Source organism: Euprymna scolopes, chromosome 16 (genome assembly GCF_053919585.1).
Source record: "Euprymna scolopes isolate OS-2025 chromosome 16, ASM5391958v1, whole genome shotgun sequence".
Classification (NCBI taxonomy): Eukaryota; Metazoa; Mollusca; class Cephalopoda; order Sepiida; family Sepiolidae; genus Euprymna; species Euprymna scolopes.
The window spans coordinates 39,895,573-39,915,600 of NC_136497.1; the positions used below are offsets into that span (position 1 = coordinate 39,895,573).

At 25.2% G+C, this 20,028-nt stretch overlaps 1 protein-coding gene across 47 annotated transcripts in view; it reads left to right on the forward strand.

Moving 5' to 3' along the window:
• The window catches only part of LOC145295917 (uncharacterized), a 456,043-nt gene extending 436,903 nt beyond the window's left edge, over positions 1-19,140 (forward strand). For 35 of the 47 annotated variants that reach the window (XM_080141715.1, XM_080141719.1, XM_080141723.1 and 32 more), the window contains 3 exons: positions 4,247-4,357; positions 10,452-10,505; positions 18,497-18,700. In XM_080141715.1, the coding sequence (XP_079997841.1) occupies positions 4,247-4,357; positions 10,452-10,505; positions 18,497-18,556 (225 nt within the window). In that variant the 3' untranslated portion in view covers positions 18,557-18,700. Of the gene's footprint in view, positions 1-4,246; positions 4,362-5,713; positions 5,781-10,451; positions 10,506-18,496 lie in introns of those variants that run through there. The other 12 variants (XR_013869908.1, XR_013869910.1, XR_013869906.1 and 9 more) reach the window with 11 other exon arrangements.
• The last annotated feature ends 888 nt before the right edge of the window (positions 19,141-20,028 follow it).

The window sequence follows — 20,028 nt, forward strand, 5'->3', positions numbered from 1 at the left end:
ATAATTTACAGAGAATGTCACTGGTGTTTTTAATGTTAAAATGCAATGTTATACTAACAATATAGTAATCATGTGAATGTGTTGTATTTATTTTTATTGGGTGTATGTATATTTTCATTAATTTTTTAATAGATGGAATTGGTTTAAAAGTTAAAGTTCTAAAAACTTAACAGAAGCAGTGATCCATTTCAGAGTTTTTCATATATGGTTTTAATTTGAAAGAAATGATTAACACATGTCAAAATATCTTATTCATAATCATCATCATCATAATCATCATCATCGTTTTCATCATGAACAACAACCAATTCATAAATATAAGGTGCTACTTATGGAATCTGGCCTGTTTTGTTTTTTTTTTTAAGGACTGATTCTTAGTTAAGATTAATTTCTATGTGCATGTTATTCATTTCAATGCTCTAAAATTTCCTAATTTTTCTTCTATACATTTTTTATTTCTGCTCATCTTTAACTCATTCTCTATCTCTTTATTTTTTACTTTCCTGTCTAATTTCATTTTCCGTTTCCTCTCTCTATATCTCTATATCTTTATATTTCTTTATCTATCCGTCTCTCTATCTATCTATCTATCTATCTATCTATCTCTATATATATTTCTGCTTGCAGTACGTTGTTTTATTTGGCAGCTTTTTGTCTCATTGTCTTGTCTTTGGTTAGTGTTGGTGTTTCTAAGTTCGTTTTCATGTCACGTTTATTGACTTCAAATAAAATTTCAACCAATGATTGCCTTCTTGACATTTTCTTGTATTCTGATATGCTTTAATTCCTTTCAGCTTATATGAATCTTTATTCGCTCAATTTCTAATGTCAGGGTGTATTATTGACAAGTGTCCTATATATACTGTGAATTTTAGGGGTAAAACTGGGTTATCTAATGAAACATACAAGGTTACTCGTTTTTTGTTGTTTTTTTTTCTTTTTTTTTTTTTTTTCACTAAAATGAATTGATTGGCTATTTATTGTTTATTTGTTTTTTACCGAAAATTCCCACCATACTTTATAAGGAATATCATTTATTTGACTTACCAGATTTAGATTTATATTTTATTGTTAGAACACTCTTAAATATCCTGTAGGTGTTCTGTCAACATTTTTAATGAAAAAATTAAATTATTCTCATATTTCTTCTTATTTGAGAGTTTATGAATTTCTTGTGAGGATGGATAACAAGTCAGCTTGCAAGATGTGAGATCCTCAACTTGAAGCTATCAGCCTATCACGGAAGTTGACCAGCAACCATTTAAAATGGCTAAAATACACTGGTATTATTGAACTGACAATCACAAATTTGGGAGATTAAACATGCAAAAGCTAAGGTTTCTCTTGAACTCTATATTTTCATCCCTTGAAAAAATATGATTACTGAAATACAGTAATCATCTGGCTGAATTTGTGTTGATTGTTATAGATCACATTTGATCTTTCCATTTTATGTGTCCCAAGCCATTCCTCCCAGCGCAAAGACTTCCACCCCTCACAACATGGTGACAAGAGCCAAATTATGCCTCAAACTAGCAGCAGCATGTGTAGAAAAGTTCTTGTCTTCTTTATTATTTTTTCAGTTTTTATTTTTATTTTTTCTGACTTGGTTTTTGATATGCCTCTACAGCACCTCCATAGCTACCAGCCACCTCACTGCACCTTGCAATACTAATTAAATAGTTTTAGAACCTTCAGAATAAGTCCAAAATTGAGCATTAAAAACTTCGATAAATTTCTTGCCAAAATGTTGTTTTTGTCTTAATTTTACATATAAAACGAAAATTTACATAAACACAAAACATGGCTTAAAAAGATAAGTCAATACAAATCAACGATTTAAAAATGTTAAATATTAAAAAATAAACAAAAACACTATTAATTGCATTATAACTTTGAAAAATGAACTCTCATAAAATGCCACATTTTACTTTAAGAAATCTTTAAATGGTATTGAACATGAATCGTTTCATATTTATATTATGTTCAGGAAATATAAAATATATTCCTTAATTTAGAAGTATAAATTCTCAGGATTTTGCATATCATTGACCCAACATTAATTAGCTTTATTTTACATACAATCCCATACAAAATGAACATTTTAAACGAAATTGATCATTTAACTAAATTCAATAATCATACAAACTGACATGAGAAAAATGTGAGACATTAAACAATTCAAAATTACAATTTTATCTGCATGAATAATTTGCATGCTCCAATGCTACAATAAAATGGCAAAATAGGAAAAGCAAACTCAATAAAATGGGTTTATCTTAAATTTTAACAAAAAAAATAATTTACAAATATTTAAAAAAAAAACTGGTGTATTTTATGAAAAATTATTATTTATTGTATTAAATATTTTGTAAATGTGTAACATATTTTTTAAACAATTGTTATTTTATATTTCTTCGGATAGAAAATGTTATCTTCAACCATGTCTTTGGATCATAAACTCTCAGCTAATTCAGGATATAACAGAATTCTTAAGCCATTTCTGTTCTTTTTAGTGGTTACAATTCTCCAAATTCTTTAAAGGAGAATTCACCTCGAGCAATATGCATATTTTCATATATTCAAAGAAAATGTTATAAAATTTTAGGCATGTTTTTTCAGTTATTGTTCAATTTTAAGCCTGAATTATGAACAGTATAGAAAAACAATGACATGTATTGCTGCTTCTGTGTTTCTATATGTATATGTATATATATGTATAAATACATCTATATACATCTATATGAATTCTGAGCCTATGAAATAAGTTGAGAGCTATGAATGTTTAGCTAAAATATTTGTTGTTTCAGAAAAGGTAAATGCTAAAATGCTTTCTAAGAAGTTTATGATGTTTTGCTCAATTTGAAATTCCAAGAGATCATTTTTAGAGTGAAATTTTTATTGCTTTGGACTAAACTTTTTCTTATCACTATTATTTTGCTTATTGTTTTTATGCAGGTATTTGTGTGAGCATTTAGTGTAACCTCACTTCTTAAAGCTATCTAGTCATTGCAACTGTGACATTCCCTTTCTAATTACTAACAGTATTATCTATAGTGCTATTAAGGTGTCAGTACCTTACTTATGATTGCCTGATATTTGCATTTTAAACCAGAATAATTTTATTTCTATTCTTGAAAATAATGTAAATTATTTTATATTTTCATGTGAGCAATTGCACTTATTTATTTAAATTATAAGTATTAAATTAAAAAAAATATTATCCTTGCAATATTAAGTAAGTTATTTAAAATATTATAAAATTAAGAACCAATTAAGTGTAGACAACACACATTTTCCATTTAAATATGTTCTGTTTTATGCATGTATACATGTGCAGTTGTGCATGCAAGTGTTCTTCCCATGTTTGAAGCAAGCACATATATTACGGTTCGTTATTTTAAACAAATAGCGTTAAAACATACTATGTGTTATTCTGAATCTTATAGTTAACAAGAGAAAAAATAAAATAAGAATGATATATTAATTATGATAACTGTATACAACTTAAAGAGTTAATAATTTCTTTTCACTCAAATAATTTTCATGAAATATCTGACATCACAAAAAAGAATTGATATTAAATATTTCAGTTTCTTGATTATAAAATTTTAGTCTAAGAAAATATTTGAATTAAATATTGCTTATTTATCTGAAAAATTTCGTCTTAGTTATTTACTGAAAATGTACATAATAAGAATAGCAAATAATAAACTGTAACCAATAAAAATAGTATTCTGTTATATTTACTCTTAAATGAGTGAAGACAATTCTAGGGAACATGTCTGGTTAAACTTTACTTGAACTTATATTTCTTTAAATATTTCCTAAAAAAATATTTTTGTTTATAATTGGTACAAATTATAAAATTAATTCACACATTTGTCTATATCTTATATGGAAAACGGTAGCAATGTCAAAATAATTTTTAAAATATGAAAATATTTTTAATCATTCGTTTTAAATATTATTTATTAATAAGTATTATTATACAAAATCGACTTTCGTCAAAAAATAAACTCAAGTTTGAATAGAAATACCATTGCTTATTCAAATTGTATATAAATCAATAAATTTTAGATTTAGTTATAAAATAATGAGATTCATATAGAAATAAATTTATTCTTGTAAGTTCAGGCAGCTCAAATAGCAGCAGTAATGGTACCTTGAAGCATTTACATTTTTGAGCACTTGCACATTTTTCTTTATTTTCTTTCTTAAGTGATGTTTGCATTTATTTTTGTAGGATGTCAGGCAAGCAACTGAGGCCATGAACAGACTGCATGGCTTTGTCCTCTTGTCATCAGATAGGGGAGGAATCCGTATTGAATATGCAAAAAACAAAATGGGAGAAGTGGTAAGCTTTATCTAAAGATTAACTTAGACACGTAAGGGAAAGACACAAAGCTTCAAGACCCTCCCCCACTAGACTCCCTAGTTGTATTCCTACTCCCTTCCACAATATCATTGCAGAGAAAAATATCAGTTTAGTTCACAAAGAGAAACATAGCAAAAAGAATATAGCTGGACAACTTGCTATGGTCATTTTTCTAATCCATTTTCTTCTTTTTTATTTCAATATGCACTTCTTCAGTGTTAATTTAGCACTGAATTGTGATATATATGAAATGCAGGGAGTTGACATACAAGAACTGCCTGTAGTTAATCTGTTTGAAATAAATTACTTGATAAATGTTAGATGTATAAGTTAGCATTATAAGTGTTACAACATTACCTTGATAGTGAGAAAGTATCTAATTCAGTGAAGAGGCGAGGGAAACGGCTTATTCTTTAATTACAGTGTTTTTGGTTGATATTATTATTAATTAATGAAATCTTAGGTTTCTTATTCAAAATTTTCTGGCATAAAATAATTTTAAATCTTAGATTAACAAAACATTATAATACTAATTTTTATTAAGTGTTTATTTTTTTCTAAATATGGCTATTTGAATAAAAGGAAAATGTTGTTTTTGAATAAAAAGTAAATTGAAAGATTGGGAAAAAGAGTGAAAGAAAGATAAAAAAAAAAGAAGCTATTTACTTTAAATGTGTAAATTCTCTTTAGTAAAAGTAAATAACCCGATGCATTTATAGAATTATTATCTCCCTTTATTATAAAAATCACAACAAATATCTTTAAAGGTGTAACTACATACAATATATTTTGTAAATTATAACATTCTTATGTTGTACTAAACCCCTGCAATTTAATGGTGATATTCTAACAGTAAAATTTTCTTTTCATGCTTAATAAATCCGGATGTCACATTCCATATAATACTATCCCTTTTATTTCATAATATTTTTTCAATTTTGAATAAGATCCAGGTTTTACAAATTTACTACTGAAATGAGAAATTATGATTCAAACATTTTAAAAAAATAGTCTTTCGAAAACTTACATTAACCATTGAGTAAAATATAATTGCTAGATTTGATATAATTTATTAAATGATATTCACAATAGAAGCTAGCAAAATTTAACAAAATATATATTATTTTTCAGTCTTTTAAACTTATTCTTCAATCTAAGCCTCTTCTTCTACAATTTATTTATAGAAAATGAAGATACTTTTGTACTATTAAGGTTTTTTTGAAATGACGAAAAATGTAAACAGATGCATTGATACATTGTGAAGTAATCTGGCAGTGTCAATGATTGAAAATTAAAGTTTGCTCTAAACGGCCCTCAATTGACTTCTTATTTCAGGGCCAAGGCCCTTGAGAACTCACTTCTGCTCCTTCTGAATGTATAGAGATATCAGCCCATTACACATGTAAGTACTGATTGGTGAGCTGATGTACTTGAATGTTTACATCATATCCAGGCCTGAAAACCTAATTGCCTACTTTATGTCTATATCATATATGTAATATATATATAATACGTGTATATATAATACATGTATATATATATATATATATATATATATATATATATATATATATATATATATACATGTAATATATATATATATATATATACATCTAATATATATATATATATATGTGTGTGTGTGTGGGTGTTATATATTATATATATATATGTGTTCATGCATATACTTTTCTTTGAATGCTGACAGTAGATTTTTGTTGTGTGTGTGTTGTTAAAAACTTGTTGTTGACTTGTAATATTGGATGGTGAAATACTTTGATCAAAAGTAGTATGGTTTATTTAATAATAGCTTTAACGTTTTCAGCACATATAGGAATTGTCACATTATAATCGAAATTTTTAAATATTAGCAATTATAAAGAAATGTATTATAAGCAGTTTTAAAGAATTATAAAAAAGAATAATAGAATTAAATTACAAAAAAAAAACAATTAGAAATTATACAACTTTAAATTTATTTTTTAATTAATTAATAAAAATAGATAAACGGAAATTTTATTGTCTAAAATGTTAAATCAGTTTTGTTATTAAGATGCCTCAAGAATAAATTAGAAATTTAACCATGTCTTAAGGTGCCTCAAAGATCTCAACTATTCTATGAGAATATATATATTCCTCAATTAAATATTAATTGTGGCTTGAGGAAATTGGACTTTAAATAAAGTTAGAGCTGAAACGTGTATGTGCATATGTACCTGAAAATATTTGTATGATGTCTTTGATAAAACATGATGGTATGTGTGTCACCATCCAATTTCTATTTTAATAATCATATTTTATTATTACAGAGGACTATAAAAATTGCATTGCACATTATTGGATTAATTACCAATTTGATCTGAAATTAAATTAATTTGATTTTAGATTTATTGTTTACACACACACAATGCCTACCAGACGTCATTTTCAAGGGTCTAAGGTTATTTGTACAGTGGTTTGTCAGGACAATTTGGCATGATTATATTACCCTTTACAAGTAAACCCTATTCAAAATAACATAATATTCGAAGTTTCAATAAGATTCCCTCGATATGGTTATACACTGGTTCATACCAGGAATGGTGCATCTTCTTCAAGTGATGCTTTAGTAATAGCATTAAGCTGGATACTCCACTAGATTAGGTAAATTCTTGTCCTAGTACACTATGAGACCAAAAGATCACAAGAAAGATATATTATAACATAGTTAATTGGTGAATTGGGAAGAGGAAAATTAATATTCTTTACTTCTTTCCTAACTGAAATATCTATGTATCCCTTATAGAGATCAAATGTTAGCCCCAGGAAGGAAACTTGATTTATGAGAACTTACATTAAAGTAAAATTAATATATATATATATATATATATATATATATATATATATATATATATATATATATATATATATATATATATATATATATTGTGTAATACACACACACGTGCGCACACACACAAATTATTTAAAATTATACCTTACAGACCTTACAGATTTATGATAGTTTAATTGACGCAGGTAGGGTTTTACGATTTAGTAAAGATCCTTACAGCCCATTCCACCGTCGCGTGTTTCATTTTGAAACGATCTTTTTCCCTTGAGAAGCTGACGATTTGAAATGGATTGTAAGGATCTTTTCTAAGCAGTAAAGGCCTACCTGTGTCAATGAAATCCCTAAAAATACTTTGTATTTTAGCTCATATATGGTCGAGCACAATAGGGATTTCTTTTTAACATACCTGACACAATACACACACACACACACACACACACACACACACACACACACACACACACACACACATATATATATATATATATATATATATATATATATATATATATATATATATATATATATATGGAGAAATGTAACAAGAACAGACCAAAATTGTTTAAATGTTCATCAACGTTTTGTCTTCATTTCAAACTTTCTCGGAATGGTTGGTTTGAAGATATAAAATGCAAATACAATAGATGAAAATATATTTGTTGTGTTTTTAACGTGAAATAGATGTTTTTGTTCTTTTTACGAATAAAAAATATTTAAAATATGTCTAGTATTTATGGCATGGAATGAATGCTTTTTTTATAACAACATATAGCTATTAGAATTTAAAATTCATGATGCTATTTTGGCCTTTTTGGAATTGATATAGTACTTAGAATTCAAAATGTTGGATGTGTATATGAAATAAAATGCGTGTTTCTTTGTTTTTACTTACCGATTGATTGATTTTTTTTTTAAATTTTATTATTGACATTATGCCCTATGGTGTAACTTAGTTAATATGTATCTAAATTCAAGTTCTCTTTTTTAATATAAGTTTATTGATTAGAAGAGATAAATTGTAAAAGTTGTTACATTGTTTACTTGTGTTTGAACTTATAATGAGTGCTAATTCAAGCAGTCTTCATTCATTTAAAATTAATTTAATGAGTTTAGCTTGTTTAAAATTAAAGAATTTCATATACGTGTCCAACATTTTGAATTCTACAACTATATTCATTCAAAAAAAAGAATAAAAACAGCATCATAGATGCTATACATACTTTAAATGCTAACGGCTATGTTTTCGTTCAAAAAAAGACAAAAACATCCAGTTCACGTTACAAACACAAATATATTTTCAAATGTTGTACTTGTATTTTATTTCTTCAAATAAATAATCCCAAGAAAGTCTTAAAATAAAGATGAACATTTAAATAATTTTTATTTGTTCTTTTTCTTTCTCCATCACATTGGAATATTATTTCCATAAGTTCTTAAAGTAAAGTTTAAAAAAATGTTAGTTTAACATATCTTTACATATTATATAGATATTATAGCTTAGAAATTTGTTTTTCAATCTTGTGATCAATATTCAAGTACTAGCACAAATTTTTCTTTGCACTACAATAATAAAATCTTTTGAAAATATGAAAAAAATGTTTTATATGAAGAATACACAATCCTGTATTTAATTTTAATATTGGAATATTGATTACATGATTTGAAAAGAGTTACAAATATGACGAATTTATAAAAGTTCATTTAAATACTTTTCATTGAATCCTTCGGTTTTTAATAAATGATCATGCCAAACAGTGCCTAAAGCTTAACCTACTTTGATTTAAAATAGATTACATTTATGAAATTATATTCACCATATTAATTTTTAGAAATTATAAAATAAATATCAGTACTAAAATTCAAATAAAAAATTAAAAGATAACATTTTGCACTTTTGAAATTATTATTTTTAATTTGGAGCTATATTTAATATTTGGTTTAAAGAATTTGCAACAAACAACAAGATAGTAATACGCTTTTTAAATATATTAAATATTTGGTAGAATAAATTTTAACCAATTAGTTTTTATAAATGTACATTTATTATATAATCTTTTTAAATTGTCAGATGCCCGAAAATACTATTTACACCAGTGAAAGTATATTTGTTTTCAAACTAAATAAACTTATTCCCAAGTATATACAAGTTAGAACAGTTATCTAATGACAAAGAAACAAAACCTTTACAGATTGATAAAGACTTCGTATTTATGAGTACTGAAAACAGACGGATAAAATAATTAAACTCTAATAAAAAAAAAAATCCAAGCTAATCCATGTACAAAGCATGAATTGAAATCAAAAGATTAATTTTCGATTCGAACTTAAAATAAGATTACTCAAATATCATGACTGTGATTTTATTTGTATGAAAACTAATTTTAATACTATTTGTCATTGAAACAATACAGTATTCGATTCTAAATAATAATATATTTTAAATTTAGGAGTTTTAAATAATTGTTCTAAAAACATTTTTATTCTAATAATGCTGTTTCTAATAGATTTTATACAAGAATGAAGCATCAAAATGAAGTTAGAGATATAGTTTGATCAACTTTATTAGTATTTTGAAAGTTTTCTTAAAAATACAGTAAATAACAATACTTTAGATATAAATTGTAAATTGTTTCATTCATAATTACAATTGGTTAACAAGATTAGTTGAATATGAAAATATCATATTGCATAGAAATATAATTTTTTTGCATTTTAAATAATGATTATTTTAATATATATATATATATATATATATATATATATATATATATATATATATATATATATATGATAATGGTAAATCTAAACTACATATATCCTAAAAATGAAGCATTCATTTTCATTACATCGAAAAGTATCCTTAAATTTATACATCCAACAGTTAACACAAGTTGTATCATGCACTCAACTAAATATATCCATTAAGTCAATTATACACGTTATAATTTTAGCTTTCATGCTGTTCCAACAACTTAAAATATTTAAAATATTTTACCTTTTTTTTAATAAAATATATTTATAAATTTTATTTTTGTCATGAAAGATAGTTAATGATTTTTATATAAATGAATCAGATCTGCAATGCTAAATTCATTCTTTCATCCATGAAAATAAAACACTTTGTACAAATTAGTTTTGCATCCGAATCAAGCATCTTAAAATAATGTTTCCAACTGTACATCTATTCTAATGAAGAAAGATAATGATAATCTATTTCTTTGCATATGTTGCTGCATCCAGTTAATGCCAAGTGTTTGGTGGATGAAACCAGTCATTACTACTACCAGTCTGGAGGTATGTAAGACAAAAACAAGTCTTTCTCATTCAGAAATTTGGAGCTTGGGAGCATTTCCTTTTTTTTGGCTGCTTGCTGTATATAGCGATTGCTGTGACTGAGAAAGCTTGCAAAATTAACAAGAGAGAATGACTACTTTGTTCAACTAAAAGCTCTAAGACTAAAAAAATATTGTCACTTTGACTGAATCAAAAAACTCAAACTATCTTGGTTCATAAAACAACATTGACCAAGAGACCGAAATCAACTGACAAACATCCAGACAAATACCAGTGTTGTGCCGAAAAATCCTCCACTTCAAGAAAACTAAAAAGGAATTTTATTTTTATATATGTATGAAAGAAATAAATGAGAAAAATAACCAACGGATGAACTTATATTCTATTTTAGTTTAAAAAAGACAATTCAGTTCATTCACTATCATCTTTATTAATTTTGTATCTCATTCTTGTCCATTCATAAGTAATCTTTATATTCATATTGCTTTATATGCAGGTGCTGCTCTTCTCTCATAAAACAAGATTTTTATATCAAGATTGATAATTTAACTTATTAAAGAAGGAATTATTTTCAGAATTAAAACAATTCAGGGACATGAGTTATATTTATGTAATGCTGCTTTAAACTAAACATAAATATTAAATTTATCATGAGTTATATTTTAGTTATGTTGTTTTAAATTAACAATATGTTGTGCTATCTTGCTAACAAATATGCTAAGCTCTTGAAAACTAGATTTAATATACAAAAATAATTAAAAAGGAAAAACAATGAGAAAATGGGATTAAAAAATTAAAATGATATATCAGAATCAGTATAAATGTGCTGAATATAATTTATGTTTTGAATAACCAACACCTTGTATAAATATGTATGTCAGCATTTTTTTAATATTATAACACAAAAGCAAGTTGTGTTTCTATTGAGAATATCTTTACTAAAAGACTAATTAAAATCAAATCAATAATTACTGATGAACAGTACACATCAACATTAATATTTCTTAATATTCTACAATAGGTTACAGCGTGTGTATATATATATATATATATATATATATATATATATATATATATATATATATATATATATATATATATATATATATATATAAACATATATATTAATATTCATTCAAAAGAATGCTAATATCTTTTATTTTATTTATTTGGTATCATTATTTTACATGAAATAATTATAATTTTTCATTGATTTTAAAACAAGATGAAAAATTTGCATTTCTTCATGCAACACCAGACAAAATTAATTAAAAGAGCAAATTTTTAGATATGGAGTTTATTATTAATGATTTAGATTATCGTGATATATTTAAGTAAATGTAAATATTATTTTCTTGATGTACTTTTCATCTATTTGTAATGTAATTATTCTCTAATTATTAGTTATATTTTTCTAAACTAGATTTTACGATTATGTTTATATTTTTAACTTATTAATGGAATAAATAATAACGTTCTATATAATCAGTAATTATTATTGATTTTATCATAAAACCAACCAATTGCAAGCCTCAACATGCAGCATTTTAGGAGATTTTAATCAAAATAATGTATTTTTCAGATATTCTCTACTTCACATTTTGATTTATACGTGATGATTATTTTTGTTTTGTATAACACAAACAAATGTAGAGGTTTTTTTTTGTTTTTCACTTTTCTTTTGAACATAACACTGAATGACAGCATTGAATTGTTGAAAAAATGTACCTTAATTGCATGCCAACCTTTACACTTTCACCATCACTATCCCATGAATGTTCAGTTATCATAAATATTTCCTACCTTTAAAATCCCATTCTGTTCCATTTTTCTTTACACGCTGACTCACAAATTTTGTTGGATGCATTGTAATTGTGTTTCTTATTTGAGCGTATTCATTACTGGCAGGATGCTAAGGTTATGTGAACATTTGATTTTAATCTGTTTCATTTGTTTAAATGAATTCTTTTGAATATGTTTCTTTTTTTATTTTTAATATATGTCTATAATATAAAACGTACATACACACATATATATATATATATATATATATATATATATATATATATATATATATATATATATAATATACAATATAAAACGTGTATGTATATATATATATATATATATATATATATAATATGCAATATAAAACGTATATATATATATATATATATATATATATATATATATATATATATATATATATATATATATATATATAATATAGAACAATTACAAATTTTAGTAAAAGTAAAAACTGGGAAATGCATTCATTTCTAAGTCATATTAATGAAAAAGTAAATCTAATCTATTAATATGTTGCTGTTAGCCAAATAGAAAGATAATGAATTATCGGCTTAAAACTTAATGTCATAATGGAAGTATTATTTGCAAAATTTAAAATCATTTTTACTATAAAGCAATATAATAGAATATTTTTCAATTTTTATTTAGTTTAGTTCATTTAAGAATTGTCCACTCTATGGAATATACCGTTTTTTTTTCTTTTAAAATATGCAATACTTATGTAGAATACGGATCGTTCTGTTTTTAGATAGGATTTCCATTTTAAATTCAATTTTTACGGTATCTTTTTGTTTATTAAGTTGTTAGGTAAAAGTATAGAATATTTTTATTAAAAGGTCCCCTCCGTATGTTAAGAATGTAACATTATTTTTTCAACGCAGTTTGTATTCTGCATATATATATATATATATATATATATATATATATATATATATATATATATGTATATATATATATATATATATATATCGATCCTGGCTTGAGACAGTTGCCTGTCTAGCTGTACTGATGAGTTGTGAAACTGCAAAAAACAGTACTGTATGTGGATTATATATATATATATATATATATATATATATATATATATATATATATATATATATATATAACTTACCTTTTGTTTGAAACACTGCGAAAAATCTATGTATTAAGAAATTCTAGCGTTTTGGACGTTAAGAAAAAGAAAAATATTGTAGTTTGCTTCATTAACAGATTCATTTCAGATCATTATGTTTCATGTTTTTAAACAAATTATTTTTAACTTTATATAATCAATAGATTTCGAATTAATTTAATATTTTGGATCAAGTCTATTTGAAAAGGAAATTAGGTACTAGTGCTGAGAGTGATCTGGACGTAAATAATAACGTTTTTATTTAAAAAGCCATTCTTAACATGGGGAGGGGAGGGTGTTTTGTACCTATTCTATACTTCACCCTTACAATCGAATTAAAAAACATATAATTAATTTAACTTTAAATAATTTAATTAAACTTGGAACTATGATTTAAAAAATAGCGCGGATCACTCTCTGTACTAGCACCGGAAATTCTTTTAGGATAAAAAAAAAAATGGAAAAATGATTTTTATTTTCTTTGTTAAAATTACGTGTTACAAAAAACAGACGACATTTTTCTCGTTTTCTTAAAAGGGACGCTATTCTTTAAAACCATGAGTTATTTCCCTTGAAAATATTATTGTTTATTACGAAGTGTTTCTTCACGAGTTTCTATTTACTTACCTCCCCGCGAGGACAGAAAGCCACTCTACATTTGAATAAAAAAAATTTTAAATGCGAAAGTCTAGAATGGTTTCACCTTCACCGACCGAGGACGCTTTGCTCTCAGCAGTTTCTCTTCCAATTTTTCGGATTTTAAACTCACGGCTTTAAACTGCAGAAGTACCAAAAATATTTGTTACATTTTCTTTGATATCATAAATTTTAAAAATGCTTAAAGACGTTCATTTCTTAGTAGTTAATTAATTAATAAGATATAAGTTTATTAAAACGATTATTTTAAAAGTAGGCATCTTTATAAATGCAATCGTCAACACAGAAGCAGACGACTTTTTTTCTTCTTGAAAAATTGGAGGTAACTCTTTAAAACGCTGTCTTCAACAATTATTTCCCCTGCCAATGTTTTTTCTTACATACATTACAACGTCATTTTCTTTTTAAATTAATTAGTAAAATTATTTATATCTTATATTAATAAAGATAGAGTGTAATTTTTTTAAAAAAAATAGAACCGTAAGTGTTTAGTTTTTTTTTTTTTTTTTTTTTTTTGTTTTTTGTTTTTTTATCAGTAATTAAAATTAAATTTACATGTATTGACGCGATAGAAACTTTAGTTTCGGTAAATGTTTCCAAAACTCACGTATTACATTCAAGCAACCTCATTTAAATATATATAAAGAAATACATTATTTTTAATCAAGAAACATCATATGTGTATGCACGCGCATACATGTGTATGTGCAAACAGGGCGAAAATTTATTTACTAACAGAAACAATAGTTCACAGCTTTCATTATATTTTTTTAATAGTTACATTATTTTGAAATAAATAAATAATTGAATTCTGACTTACTTTGTGTGTTTTTGCACACTGGTGAATTGTCAATCCAGCAACAGGCGACATTTTCTTGAAAATAAATCATGCAAGAGTGGTTACACTTCGCAAGGGAAATAACTGGGTAAAACAGCGTTTTAAAATGCTATCATCAGCAGTTATTCCCCTTGCAAATATTTTTATATTTATATTAACTCATCATTTAAAAATAGTGATTCATACAATAGTTTATTTTTATATTTATATTAAATTAAATATCCATTATATAACACAATGTTTTTCAATAATTCCATTGCTTTGAAATAAACAACACAAATAAATTTAAAGTGTAATTTTAATTTTAAAGTAGATTTATCGTTATTATTATGGAAATATTTTTTTTTTTTGCGAATGATTTAAAAATAAAATAATGTTATGTGAATAAGAAATTTTTTTACAAGGGAAAAAACTGTTGAAAACAGTTTTAAAGAATAGTCTTCAATTTTTCATGAAAAATAGTGTTGATCTCTGAGTGTAAATTTAAAGCCGCACTTTAAAATTATTTGTGTTGTTTATTTCAAAGCAATGGAATTATTGAAAAACATTGTTTTGTATAATGGACACTTTGTACCATTTGTTAAATTTTCGTTAAGCTTTTTATTTTATTTTATTTTATTTTTTAATTTTTGAAATAAAATAAATGTAAACCTAAATATTTAGAATGGAGTAATTTTTACTTTCAACATATCTCATAAAATATAATATAAATTAAAATTTAAATATTGGTAAAAATATTTCTTATGTTATAAGGGCTTTATTACAATTTATGTTTATTATCATAAAAATAAATTATTGTATGAATTAATATTTTTAAATGATGAGTTAATATATATATATATATATATATATATATATATATATATATATATATATATATATATATATATATATAAATCTTTGCAAGAAAAATAAAGAAAAATTTAAATATTTCTTTCAATATTTAAAATTAGATTGATGTGTATTTAATAGGATAGAAAGTGCGATTTCAGCAACTATTTCCGAACTCGTGTGTTAGTCCGTGTTTGAACAGAGTGAAATATCTATTTAGCAAAACAAATGGTACAAAGCGTTCATTATATTACATTTTTAATGTTTGATATAAAACAAACGCAAAATAAATTAAAGGTCTGACTTACTCTGAGTGCCTACATACATTAGTAAATCTCCAATCCACTAACAGACATTTCCTTGACAAACAAATCTTAGAAGACTGGCTAATGGAAATAACTATTTAAAAACAGCATTTTTAAACGTTGTTTTTAACAGTTATTTCCCTTGCACAGCTTTTTCCCATCCACATTATTATATTTCTATAACATTTTTCAAAAATTAATTAAGAAAAATATTTATTTTTGTAATAATAAAGATAAAGTTAATAATAAAGACAAATTGAGATAAAACAATATTTTTTACAATGTTTAAAATTTGCTTATATTATAGTTGACGGAATAGGAAGTCAAATTTCAACAAAATGTAAAAATGGATGCTTAAATGCAACATATATTTATATTCCTATACTCATCTTGCTCAAAATAAGTTTTTGTTACTGCGTTTAATTAATGCATAGAAATTGTGTCATGTGTTATATATTTGTTATAATAATCCAAAACTTGGAATATATATATATATATATATATATATATATATATATATATATATATATATATATATATATATATATATATATATATATGTTTGGAATATTATAACGAATATATAAATTACTTTTTTTTTTAATTAAGATTTTTTCACACAAATCCTTATCAGTGATTGCTTACTAACAATAACCAGTTGTCTTTCTTGGAATCTGAGTAAAAAGTCTTCCCAGATTTCCAGCACTTTACACATTATTTTGTGTTATCACAATATTTTTTTTACCACTGATGTGTTTTGCTGGAAACAACTGTTGATTTTCTTTAGAGTTTGAGTGCCAATAAACCTTCCTAACATTTCAATATTCTCTGCACCCCTACCAGTGGAAGTCTGATTAGTGCTCTTCTTTCACCGGTTTAAATCTTCTCTATTATATGTCACAATGTGACTTAAGATGAATATAGGCACCTAGTCACTCCAGAATTATTAATTTATTAAACAATAATAAAATGGTTTCCTGTATTAAATATTACTAATTGTAAAAAAGCCAATGTTATCTAGTATGTTTGAAATATAAATATCAAACATTTAAACCTCAAATTAATCATTCTCAATGTCTAAATCATTATAAGTTCTATAATGGATTACTTTTTAATTAACAAGAATTCATTATGTATTAGTATGATAAAAATACTATATTTGTTTGCAGATTTAAATCTAAACTAAATCTATGCCAAAGTTGAATTATCCAATGTTCTGAAATTATGATTTCAGAACCATCTAGAATGAAATTAAATAATATGATGCATGGATGAATCAAGATTAGGAGTTGACAATTAAATTTCTCAAGGGACCACATAAAAATCTGTGACAGTTATAAAGGGTCGGACTAATATATTTAATTTGGTTCTATCTGATGTATATTGTTATTCTTTTTGACATCACCACTGAAAAGATTCAACAAAATTATGGAAACAATAATATAATTATTAACAAAATAAGTTTTGAAAGTTAGACATTTCTGTGATGATTATAAAACTAATATTATGCTGTGTGGATTTCAACAATTATCAGAATGAAAAACTTCACATGCACACACACACTGTGTGTGTGTGTGTGTGTGTGTGTGTGTGTGTGTGTGTGTGTGTGTGTGTGTGTGTGTGTGTGTGTGTGTGTGTGTGTGTCAACCATAATAAGATGCTGTGTCTGTCTTTTACTAATTATATGCATAAATAGGGCATAAAGAAGGATGATTCCGTAAATAACATAATAAGCAATTTATTTAAAGTATCACACAAAAAATGTTGTTTGTTTATGGTTGCTTAATGTAAAATAGCAATAAATGACCATTTTAAAGTAAAGAGTTTATTTATTTAAGGAAAATATACTTTGTTGAAATATATGTTTATTTAATTAAAAATTGTTACATTTTAGTTGTTTAAAAATTGTTACACTTCACTTTGTCATTTTTGATGGAAAAGAATTAAAAAATATCCACCATATTTCATTTAATGAAATGTCTTAAAAGTAGGTAATTTGCATTTAACAACAAGGCCTATTTGATCTCTCTCTCTCTCTCTCTCTCTCTCTCTCTCTCTCTCTCTCTCTCTCTCTCTCTCTCTCTCTCTCATACACACACATATATAGTTTAGATACAAAAGGGAGAAACTCTAGGCACAAACTACTCAGAGTTTCATAGCAAAACAACTTCAATTTTATTAAACCTGAATAAACCGGTCACTTGGCCATAAAGGGGCCACTCTAATATTCACTTTCAAAACGTATTATATGTGTGTGTGTGTGTGTGTGTGTGTGTGTGTGTGTGTGTGTGTGTGTGTGTGTGTGTGTGTGTGTGTGTGTGTGTGTGTGTGTGTGTGTGTGTGTACGTGTTTTGTATGTATTTTATATATTGACATGATTTTATTATCTAATTATTTCTTTTTTTTTTTTTTTTCATTTTATTTATTTTTCCTTTAGAATCGTAAGGAGGAAGTGCCAACCGCTGGACAATCTCCGGTGCAGGCTGCTGCCTACTGAGAAATTGGATTTATTAGCCAAAATTCTTGTAATCATATTGTATCAGTGGAGTGCCATCTTCGCCCCAGCCAACCTGTCAGCAGAATTTTTAACTAGTCATGTCATAACCAACTTATTAAATAGCATTAATACAAATAATAACGATCATCATCATCATAATAACAATAATCTATAGCTGTAAAAATAGAACAATAATAATGATAGTGATAATAATTATGATGATAAATAATGATACTAGTATTACTTGCAATAATAATAATAATAATAATAATAATAATCATAATAATAATAATAATAATAATAATAATAATAATAATAATAATATTTTGATATCTTCCAAGGGCAACGTATCACCAATTTCATTCAAACCATATCTGCTGGTTTGATTGGCTCATGTGATCTATGAAATCTGTGATACATTACCACTGATCATGGCGTAGTTTTTATTATACACATCTTGCTGTCAGATGGGTGCATAATTCGATGGACTGACTGATGTAAAAACAAAAAATTAATGTTAAAAATCCTTTAAAATATCTTATAAACAACTCAACCCAACACCCCACCCAACCATTTTTTTTTTTTAACAAACAGCTACTTACGGTTATTAATCAAACACTTAAAAAAATGAAAAGAAAAATGAGATTTTTTTAAAGACAAAGAAATTAAATGTTGCATTTAATTTTTTTTTTAATATTAAAGAGAAACAGAAAAAAAACAAGGCAGGGCTTCGCTAATCAGCGACTAGATGTAGAAATGTAGTTTCTATTTGAACCATTTATTGTACAAGTGTCAATAATTTTTCAACTGGTTGTGCAAATCATATCATATTAGAATGTGTCCTAGTAGTAGCATTATTATTATTATTATTATTATTATTATTATTATTATTATTATCGCTATCATCATCATCATCATCATCATCATTAATACTTCTGTTATTACTATTATCATTATTAACAATATTAATATTATATTTGTTTTCCTCTATTAGAGCAGGTCCTTATTTAATTTATAATCCTTAATGTGTTTTTAGGGGTGGGGTCGTGTTTTTTTTTTTTTGTTTTTTTTTGTATTTTTATTTATTTATTTATTTATTTATTTTATATCTCCAGCCATTTAATATTTAAAGGAAAACCTTTCTACTGTTTACATGTTGGCAAAAATGTCTCCTCCTCTCTTCCGTCCAACCATGTCTGAGAACATATCTTATAATTTAAATTCAGGGGTCGCATATCTGAAAAAAAAAAATGAAAAATTGGAAAAAAAAAAGAAAAAAAAATACAAAAAAAATACAAAAAAAAATCAAAAAAAAAAATGAATAAAAAAAAAATAAAAACAGTGTTGAGTTGCCTTCAATAAACGAAGAACCTTTGGTCAGTAATTTGAAGATTGCTTTATCCAGGGGAATGAATCAATTCCTATAAGTTATTTTTTTTGTACTTGTTCACAAAGGATAAAACAGATTATCA